At 37.9% G+C, this 10247-nt stretch overlaps 3 protein-coding genes across 6 annotated transcripts; all 3 read right to left on the bottom strand.

The window, feature by feature from the left end:
• Positions 1-235: 235 nt before the first annotated feature.
• LOC110764818 (uncharacterized) lies at positions 236-946 on the bottom strand. The gene has a single exon (XM_021967853.2). It carries the CDS (start codon positions 848-850, stop codon positions 320-322), a length of 531 nt encoding a protein of 176 aa, XP_021823545.1. The 5' UTR covers positions 851-946; the 3' UTR covers positions 236-319.
• Positions 947-7208: 6262 nt separating this feature from the next.
• LOC148295445 (uncharacterized) lies at positions 7209-7718 on the bottom strand. Of its 3 annotated transcripts, none has more exons than XM_088250142.1 (2): positions 7518-7718; positions 7209-7409 (listed from the first exon to the last, which is right to left on the bottom strand). In XM_088250142.1, exons 1-2 carry the CDS (start codon positions 7716-7718, stop codon positions 7209-7211), a joined length of 402 nt encoding a protein of 133 aa, XP_088106268.1. The 3 variants fall into 3 exon arrangements, with proteins under 3 accessions (XP_088106268.1, XP_088106267.1, XP_088106266.1); XM_088250141.1 differs by having other exon boundaries at positions 7209-7512; positions 7618-7718; XM_088250140.1 differs by having other exon boundaries at positions 7209-7718.
• Positions 7719-8957: 1239 nt separating this feature from the next.
• LOC148295444 (uncharacterized) lies at positions 8958-9814 on the bottom strand. 2 transcript variants are annotated; one of them, XM_088251225.1, is made up of 4 exons: positions 9652-9814; positions 9517-9578; positions 9194-9446; positions 8958-9132 (listed from the first exon to the last, which is right to left on the bottom strand). In XM_088251225.1, the coding sequence occupies exons 1-4, from the start codon at positions 9731-9733 to the stop codon at positions 9059-9061; spliced, it is 471 nt and encodes a 156-aa protein (XP_088107351.1). In that variant the 5' UTR covers positions 9734-9814; the 3' UTR covers positions 8958-9058. The 2 variants fall into 2 exon arrangements, 1 of the variants encoding a protein (XP_088107351.1); XR_015834780.1 differs by having other exon boundaries at positions 8958-9446; positions 9517-9560.
• Between the last annotated feature and the right edge of the window lie 433 nt (positions 9815-10247).

Genomic DNA, 10247 nt, shown 5'->3' with positions numbered 1-10247 from the left:
TGCAACTCTCATTCTCTCCTCTTAATCTTCTCTATAATTTCCCAACTTTGACACATTAAATTCAAATTCTCAAATGACGAATATTGCAGAGGCAAATTTGATAATTATAATCATTAAAATAGTTATGTAACAGAAAAACTATTGAAATCGTAATTACACAAAAGAATGTATCTTTATCATTTCAGTGTGCTACAAATTTGAATATAATGAACAACAAACAAGAAACATTCATATCAACATAAAATTTAAATAAAATACAATAAATAGACAATGGAAACATAGTTTATGATTTAAGGCTTAGGGTTTAGTCCGTTCCCCTCTACATAACCAGGACAGCAGCGAAAACCCCATTGGCAAGAGATCCGGCGACGGCGAACCTATTCGAAACGGCACCGCTAGGGGCCGGTGCAGGAGCATCTCCAGAGACGTCCGAAGAGGGAGAAATCGAGGGAGGAGAAGGCGGAGAGTCGGCAGCTGGCTCGCTAGAAGGAGCAGCCGTCGGTGAAGTGCTCAATGGAGAGGGAGCGGTAGTTGGTGTAGTGCTCGATGGAGAAGGAGTGGCCGCAGGTGTGGTGCTCTTAGGAGAAGAAGAAGGTGGAGTGCTCACTGGAGAACGAGAAGGTGGAGAGCTTGATGGAGAAGAAGATGCAGCCTTAGGAGAGCTTGATGGAGAAGCAGAAGATGCAGCCTTAGGTGGATGGCTAGACGGAGAAGGAGCTGCTGATGGTGGAGTGCTCGATGGAGAAGCTGCATGGGACTTGGACGGTGACGATGCAGGGGATTGCGCCCTTGTTGAGGCCACCAACAGAGCAGCCATGATCACCAAAACCACGGCGCTGGAGCGAGCCATTGTAGAGAGAATGTTAGGGTTTTTTTGTTTGTTTGTTTTTCTGAATTTGGCACTTCTCTCAAAAGGTAGAGAGAAGACCAAGAGGCAAATGCTGGGCTGATGTCAATTGAGGAGAGAAGAGTTGCTTTTTATACAAGAAAAGTGAGGAACTTGGTTAACAGATCTTCGTTGGATTATGAGAAACTTGTTTGACCTCCGAATTTCAAGGGAGTTCTGGGCGGTGGAGATTCTCTCCTTTGATGTATATAAGGAATGTTTTTTGTTATTAGAAACCGTCAACTGACACCAAGAACGTAACTAAAATGGCGCACCATTGTCACCAACTTGGGAAAAAATCTAAATTTATAATTTATTTTGCCCAACTATAGCAAACCACGTGTATGTTGATAAAACTCTTAAGTTTATAATTTATTTTATGGTTTCATTAATGGGTATGTTTACGTATCAGTAATGGATATGGGGGGAAAGAGAATGATTTCCATTCCTAACTTCCCTTGCGTTTACTTGCAATAAGGAATGAAAAAAATAAGTGGAGACCCCACCTCAAAATCTGTGATCACATTCTCTCAAAACCAGAAATTAGATCAACTAAGGGGTAGTCGATATGATTCCCATTCCTTTTTTCCCTTAATCGCATCCCCACAAATCTTATGGCACATTTACTTATAAGTAATGAGAATGAGAAGAAAGGGAATGATGATTTTCATTCCCAACTTCCTATGCGTTTACTTACGGGAATCATTAAATATGTAGGTCTCACTTAAAATTCCTTAATCAAATACCCCAAGAAATGGGAATCCGATCAACTATACCCCTCCTAGTTGATTAGATTCCCATTCTTTGTTTATACTATTCCATTTATTCCCATACCATTGATGTTAAGTAAACACGTGCCAATGTAAAGGTCCTAAATTTGGAGAAATTTATTAGTGTAAGGTTTGTGGTGTTACCAATATTCATATTATACACATTAATACTATGGGTAATGCTATGCTTACCACATAAATCTACCACATTTTAATACCATCTTACATGGCAGCTGATGTGGACAACCACCTCATTAAAATTATATTAGTTTTTTTTTTAAGGAGATAATATTTTCTATATTTTTCTTTAGTTAAAAATTTATAAATTAAAAAAAAAACTAAACTAAACCCTACGACCACTTTTCACGCGTCTCTTTGCCTCCCCTAATTCTCTCTCTCCCTCCTTCCTCTCCTCCCCATCGCAGTGCTTCGCCGGACTCCTGCCACCACTCCTCCCCATCGCAGGTGCTTCGTCGGACTTCTGTCACCGCTCCGCCAGACTTCTGACGTTGTTCCGCCAGACTTTTGACTCCATTCCACCGCTCTACTCCTTCCTTCACGGTTAAGATTCTTTTTCTGTTTAGCTTAACCTTCCTCCACCAGTCCTCCCCATCGCAGGTGCTTACCACGGACTTTTGCCACCACTCCGCCAGATTCTGACCCTGTTCCTCCACTCTACTCCTTCCTCCACGGTTTTAGGTTAGTAAACCTTCGTTATAACTTTTTTTTTTGGTTTTGCTTACCTTGTTTTTTTTTTTTTTTGGATGAATGCTTTCTTCTCATACACGGTTGCTGAATCGTTAATTTATTTGTTTCAATCAATATTCAAATTAAGTTTTTTTTTTACTAGTTAAACATGCTTTTCTTAAGAACCTGTAATAACTTGACTGTAGTATACCATTGAGATATAACTTTCTGTTTCTTTTTTGGCTTATGTTGTTTCTTTTTTTAGTTTAATGTTTTTGATACGTTAATTTGTTTATAATTCTCTCTTCTTCTCTTTTTAGTCATTAGATGAACTGATTGACCGTAGTATTGAAATTTTGGTATTATATGCTTATGTATCATAAGCTCATGTCCTATATGATGTAGGAATGGAAGAATATTCAAATATTTCTGCAAGTTTAGAAATTATTGATGAAGATGAAGTTGTTGAACTGGAATCTGATGGGATTAAAATTGAAAATAATGGAGATGATGAGATTGCCATGGACAATAGAACATATGTGAAAGAAAAAATACAAGAGCCGATGGTTGGAATGGTGTTTGACAATATTTATGAGTTAATTCAATATTATAGAGAATATGGGAAACAATCTGGCTTCACAGTGATAAAGAGGTCATCAACAAAAGGAGATGATGGAGAGTTGAGATATATTACTCTTGCATGTGCTCGTTCAGGGACCTGCAAAAGTAATTCAAGTAGTACCCTAAAGCCACATCCAAGTATAAAGAATAATTGCAAGGCTCAAATTAGGGCAGGTTTACGCTTGAGTGGAAGCTGGCGAGTCAACTCTATTAAGCTTGACCATAATCATGACTTGAGTCCAACCAAATCTCGTTTTTGGAAGTGCTATCGAGAGATAACCCCATATATTAAAAGGAAGCTTGAAATGAATGATAAAGCTGGGATAAGGCTGAACAAGAGTTATAATTCAGTTGTGGTAGAAGTGGGGGGGCATGAGAATATGCCATTTTTAGAAAAGGATTGTAGAAACTACATTGAAAAGGTTAGGCGATTACAGCTTGGGGAAGGAGATGCCACTGCAATTCAAAATTATTTTTTGAATATGCAATCTAAGAACACAAATTTCTTCTATGCTATTGATTTAGATCAAGATGGTCGTTTAAGAAATGTGTTTTGGGCAGATGCAAGGAGTAGGGCGGCGTATGAAGAATTCGGTTAGAAGTAAAGGCCGACCACCTTCTAAAAGGAAACAATCAATGACAGAGCAAGCTATTAAAAGAAAACAACAAAAAGAGAAAAAACGCAAATCTCAGAAAGACCTTACCCAGGTAGGAAATAAAAGTTAGCAAGTAAAATGACAACTTTGTCGATTATGTACTTATAAATGTATTACAATATGTTACATGTTATATTTGTATTTGTGGCAGGATTTTCAACCGGTAATAAGTGATGCAGTTTGCCCTATTGGTGATTCACTCACTTACGGATGTGGTAATGTAGTTGCAACGCAAGAGAGCAATATTATTATGAAGGTATAACATTAATACATTGATATTTTTGTTAGTAATGTATTTAGTTAACAATTATGATCATTGAAATTCATGCTCTTTATAATTCAGGACTCCCAAACTCAAGTTTATATGGGTGACAACCAATATCCTACATTTAGTGGTTGTAATGTAAGTTTGTGTTTTTTTTTTTTTTTTTTGGCTGCTTTGTTCTATTAGTATTGTTTTATTGGAATCATTATTGATTTGTTTAATATAATTTATTTATGATAGGAAAATATGGCCTTGTTATTGGGGTTCACTCAAAAAGGTAATCCAAACTACATGTCCAAAGGGTATGAGATAGGAAATAGAGTTTATCCTACTGAAGATCATTTTTAGGTAATACATATATTTCCTGAAACACTTTTTTGCTTTTATTCATCTATATTTTATGATTTTCATGTTTCATTTTTCTGTTCTTATATTTAGGGTGCCTGATATCAATATTTAGGTGGAGGTTATGGGAAGCACAATATGCCAAGATTCAGGGAAAAGGATTACGAAGAGCTCAACTGCAAAATGGAAGCAAAACGGAGAATAATATTTTTTGTTTTGCCTTGTTGTTGAAATTTACAAATTTAGTTCATGTAATGCTGCACTCACTTTGAACGGCAAATGGTGTATCAAGCGGACATGTGGCCTTTCACTTTTTTTTGTTGTTGATGAAAACAGGGGGGTGAAAACCCCAAAAGACAAAAACTACAAAACAGAAATCAAGCGGGCTGTAGAAGCCCCTGCGGCGTCATCAAGCAACAGAGGACCCAGCCAAACAGGACTGTCGTCAAAAAACCAGAAACCAAGATCCATATTGTGACTCCAAGCAGCCAGACGATCAGCGACGGAGTTCCTCTCCCTATAAATATGATTCAGCCTAATCCTTCCAATTTGATTCATTAGTCCCTTGCAGTTTCTAACCAAACCCCCAGTAGGATGGCAACTGTCGATCTCAGTCTTGTGCATAAGCATCACAGCAGTAGCTGAGTCCATCTCAACAATAACATCAGTTAAATGTTTTTCAACAGCTAATTTCAAACCAAAGAATAAGCCCCATAACTCAGCTTCAAGGATTTGCCCTTGCCCCAAATTTGCAGAGTAGCCAGCAACCCAGTGACCAGCATGATCTCTGATGACGCCACCAGCACCAATGCCACCGGTGTTGCCTTTACGTGAACCATCCACGTTTAGCTTGAGAACCCCAATATCTGGGGGAATCCAAGCTAGCATAATTTGAACTCTGCCAGCTCCAGGAAGGGAATTAGTTGTAGCCTTAACCCAATCTCTAGCCGCATTAATGATCAACTCACGAGCATTAAAAGGCAAGTCTGCTGCATTGTTAAAGATAAAATCATTCCTCCACTTCCAAATGTACCAGCAAATGAAGACAAACAGCAGTCTCCAAGGGATCTGGGCAAAATGGTTTTTGGAGCAGAGGTTGTTCAAGAGCCAAGGGTGCAGCTCAGCTTGGAAGAAGGGATTAGTATGACTGGTGTTCACGAACAGCTTCCAAACTCTTTTAGCTCTTGAGCAGTCACGCAGTAAATGCAGAATAGTTTCAGTAGGCCAATTACAGATGTTACATAAAGGTTCAGTAATAAGATGCCTGCGAGCCCGTTGCTCATTAGTCAAATTTTTTTCCTGAAAGGTTAGCCAAAAGAAGATTTGAAGCTTGGGAGGGATTTTACTTTATCAAGACAAGACAAGAGCTTATTTTTCAATTGTCCTTTCAACTTTATCAAGCGATTGTTCTCTTTAGTTTGGCAGCATTTTGGACAGTCCAAATTTTCCCTGTTTGTTCTTCTTTTTTTGGTACAATGAAATCTTATGCTTACAATTGTAATAAACATTTTCAATCTGAATGCATCATCCATATATAGGAAAAGGAATTTAAATAATGGCAGAAAGAAACCTTAAAGATGGATAGATATTTGCGCAAATCCTTGAAATAGGCAGCTGGGTTACACATATGGAAATCGACTTTGAAGAGAGTTATCATATATTGATTTTGAACTTTTTGATATCATCTTTTAGGTATTAAGCTAATGAGTTTGGACAGCTGTTGTGTACATATTCCCACTCATGAATTTCATGGAGGCAAATGGTTCATCATGAATTTAATAAGTGTTCTTGTATTAAGCTATGCATTTGTTTGTTACACCCTGCTCATGAATTTCATAAAAGGAAATGGTTCATCATGAACAACACAAACTGAAAATGAGAGAATTTATACAGCAACCATTGAAAACTAACAAAATACATTAACTTAATTATGCTTTAACGATTACATCTCTAACTATAAATGAGATACAAATGAAATCCAATACATGAATTAGATACAATCTATTATCAGCGTGCATCCACCGGTGAATATCTTCAAAATAACTTCCTTAACATTGAGAGTCATCACTGGAGAAAAGCATGTTTAACTAGTATTATCAGCGTGCACTCCACCACATCTGCTGCATACGGGTTTTGGAGAAAAAAGTAATAACCTTGCTTTTAGTCTAACAGAAAAATAAAGGGAAAAATGAATTCATAAGCCAGTACAAACCGGAGATGTATGTAAATAGACTACGTACGCACCATGCATGTTGGTATCTGAAACATTCAGAGCCCTAATCAAACTGGAGCTAGGATCAATTTACTATGGCAGAGCAGAGCCTAATAAAATCCTAGCGGAGATGACCCGACTATGTCCTTTATTGTCCTTTTATCCTATAATAATATTAAAAGAAAAACTCAATATTGGTTTTAAATTGAAAAACTCTACATGTTTAACATTTATAAAAACTCAGTATTGGTTTGACACACATGATTGACCACATTAGCCGATCATCTTATGTGGCAGTTGATGTGATCATGCCATGTAGCCAATTGAAGTAGTAATTATAAAGAAAAGTCTCTTTATATTCTCATATCAATCACTGTGTCACTACAAATAAAAGTGGCAATAGTTACCATTATTTGGTGACTGTTGTGTGGATTACTAAAGGCTTTAGTCACCAAAAAAGTTAAAAAAGGTGACTAATGCATTTTGTCACGGCCACAAATGTCACCAAATAATGATGACTGTTGCCACTCTTTTTATTAGTGTGTGCTATAAATTTTCATATGAAGTAAAGAATTAAATTAAATTAATCTAATAAAGGGAGAATTTAAAGTTTGCAAAGTACATTATTCCAAATCATAATTTAAGCGTGTGTACAAACTCATTTCTGTATAATCAAATGTTCGACCCTAATGTGTTTGCAAAGTTTGCAAAGGGTCAAGCAGTATTTTTTAAAATCCATAGGCCACCCATTGTAGTGTATTGTCCTTTACATAACCAAGACAGCAACGAAAGTCCCAACGGCCAAAGATCCAGCAACAGTGAACCTATTCAAATCGGCACCGCTAGGGGCAGGTACAGGAGTCTCAACAGAGATGTCGGAAGAGGGAGAAACCTCTGGAGAGATGACAGGGGAAGACGAGGGAGGAGAAGGGGGAGAGTCGGCAACGGGCTCGTTAGAAGGAGCTGCCTCCGGTGAAGTGCTCGATGGAGAGGGAGCGGTGGCTGGTGGAGTACTGCTCGATGAAGAAGGAGTGGCGGCAGGTGGAGTGCTCAATGGAGAAGGAGAAGATGTAGCCATTGGTGGAGTGCTCAATGGAGAAGGAGAAGATGCAGCCATTGGTGGAGTGCTCGGTGGAGAAGGAACAGCTGTTGGTGGAGTGCTCAATGGGGAGGATGCAGCAGATGTGGACGGCGATGATGCAGGGGATTGGGCCCTTGTTGAGGCCACTAAGAGTGCAGCCATTAGAACCAGAACCACATGGATGGAGCGAGCCATTGTAGAGAGAGAGAGAGGGAGGGAAGGTTAGGGTATAAGAGGGAGAGAGAGAGAGAAGGTTTAGGGTTTGAGAGGCAGAGAGGCGAAGGATGGGTTTAAGGAGAGAAGGGAGATGGATTTTTATAGAGGAACGTTGAGGAGACTTGGTTGACAGATCTTCGTTGGTTTCTGAGAAACTTCTTTAACCTTCCGAATCTCAAGGGATTTTGGAGATTGTGGAGAAAAACTTAGGTATGACGGTTGTCTACACCTATATCTCTCTCATCACGTGTACCAATTACATAGAAAATCAGTATATATAACCGAGATAGGTAAGTTTTTCTAAAAATCGTTTTACCAACTCTAGCAAAGCACGGTTTGCGTCTTGGGAGGATGGTTTTGGCAGTTAGAGGCTGATCAATATTCTGAGAATGCTTTGGCCAACACAAAAATTTGATTCCTTGTTATGCATCCATAATACATTACACGACTGTATAATTAAAGGATCTATAATATGAGTTGTCCATAGAATAACTAATAATCAGTTGAGAAAAGAAATCAATCCTATTAATCAATGTGCTTAACAAACGAACCAAATTTAAATAGATCCTTAATTTATGGCCAATTACCCACCAACATCGTCTTAGGGTTGATAAATTGATTATGTACAACATAAGTTTCCTTCCTTCCTTTGTGGCTTTGCCTGGACAAGTAACTACCATGTACATATGTGAGTCGGCAGTGTGACAGCCACATCGTTTTATGGTGTTATCAATCCACTCATGTTATAATACACCTAAGTTCATTAAATATCAATCGCATGGTTTGCTAATTGAATGAGTAACACTATGTGTGACAGTGTGAACAAATTCTTAAAGAGGGATTTCTTCCTATATCGAGACCATGCCCATGAATTTGCATTCATATTAATTAGTACATATGTTGAGAGATCTAATCTCAGGAGAAATAAATTGCGCCTCCCTTTAAACTCAAGAAGCATAAAGCTCCAGTTTACTACTTTTTTTAAAAAGTAGAAATAAATATAATCCAGCTGCAAAGCCTCTGGTTGAATGGAGGTCTGTAACTCCCCTTACTTGCTTCAATGTGAATCAATTAGATATATGTATGTGAGAAGTGTATAGGAAAGAACAGAGAAGCATCCTCTAATTTTTACTATATCAAGAAATATCAAGAAATATCAAGAAATTATATAACAGAAGAAAAAGATGATTATTATATACTTTCATGAATCATGAGGGATCCATAAAGTTCCTTAGAAATTTATTCTAGTAATTCATCATTCATCTATATATGGTTGTAGAAATTCTTCTTGTCTTGCACAATCATTCTTGACTCATGTATTAATGTGTTGGGGGTTCCTTGGGAGAAAGTGTCCTTGGAGGAGAATAATCTACCCCAATCTCATCTTCGCCACCTGAGTGGAGGATGTGTCCTTGGAGGAGCATAATCCACACTGAACTCATCATCTTCGCCACCTGAGTTATGCATCGGAGGGGGTTGGAGTAGAGGATGTGTCCTTGGAGGAGCATAATCCACACTGAACTCATCATCTTCATCATCTGAGTTATGCATTAATATTGGAGGGGGCTGGACTGGAGGATGTGTCCTTAGGGGAGCATAGTTGTCTACCCCAAACTCATCATCTGATTTTTGCATTAATATTGGAGGAGGTAGGACTGGAGGATGTGTACTTGGAGTATAGTCTACCCCAAACTCTTCTCCTTGGTCCTGTGTTTGACAATATTAATTCATATTTTTAAACATGAATTAAAATTACTTTTTTTTTTTTTATACTCACATGGATGTCATGCTGGCCAGTTGCTGAAGATCCTTCTCGTACTCCTGCAGGGCGAATTATTCCTTGGAAAAAAAAAAAAACGATCTAGTAAAAAAAACAAATATAAGACTATATATTTTCATGACTTTATCTTACCTTCAACATTATGGAGGTGAAGGAACAAGAGAACAAGGAAGAAAAATATGCAACACGTTGTCTGAGAAGTTGAGTTTCTCATGTCAGCCTCAGGCCCTCACCACCAACCTTAGAATTTGTCAATCTAATAAGGTTTTGAGATGTATATAAGTATAGAAAATACAAGTAAAGACGAAGGCGAAGGCGATTTTCGGCATGTATATATATATACACACGTATGTATGCGTTACCTCCATTGGAATCCAAAGGAAGCTAGGCAATTGACTACGCAAAAAGACCTCCCATTTATGTTTCTTTGAATTAATTGGATTCAACCAATACTTGTATGGGCAGTTGCGCTACTTATGAATGTTATGGCCATGCAAAAACCATCACTGGGTCGGTGACAAAAATAAACTTCTGAATGGGACATCAGAACAAGATATAGAATAAAAATCAATGGTCTTGATTTTTCTATATATCTGGGCTGTATGCACAAGGAAACTAATAATTAGATACGATTAGCTAGCTAGCTAATTAGTGACCAGAAATGGAAATGGTGGATGCGTATTATCTTTTTTTTTTTTTTTTTTTTTTCACACGCTACACGGATGGTA

The sequence above is a fragment of the Prunus avium genome, chromosome 3, assembly GCF_965620075.1.
Source record: "Prunus avium chromosome 3, drPruAviu1.hap1.1, whole genome shotgun sequence".
In the NCBI taxonomy this organism is placed as follows: domain Eukaryota; kingdom Viridiplantae; phylum Streptophyta; class Magnoliopsida; order Rosales; family Rosaceae; genus Prunus; species Prunus avium.
This window is presented reverse-complemented; position numbering and strand designations above follow the sequence as displayed.

Excerpts from the sequence above, each read along its gene's own strand:
- LOC110764818 (XM_021967853.2), bottom strand. The coding sequence starts at position 850 with ATGGCTCGCTCCAGCGCCGTGGTTTTGGTGATCATGGCTGCTCTGTTG.
- LOC148295445 (XM_088250140.1), bottom strand. The coding sequence starts at position 7,718 with ATGGCTCGCTCCATCCATGTGGTTCTGGTTCTAATGGCTGCACTCTTA.
- LOC148295444 (XM_088251225.1), bottom strand. The coding sequence starts at position 9,733 with ATGAGAAACTCAACTTCTCAGACAACGTGTTGCATATTTTTCTTCCTT. Across the intron at positions 9,579-9,651 it reads TCACCTCCATAATGTTGAAG|GAATAATTCGCCCTGCAGGA; the intron begins GTAAGATAAAGT and ends TTTTTTTCCAAG. Across the intron at positions 9,133-9,193 it reads CCCTCCGATGCATAACTCAG|GTGGCGAAGATGAGATTGGG; the intron begins GTGGCGAAGATG and ends TCCTCCACTCAG.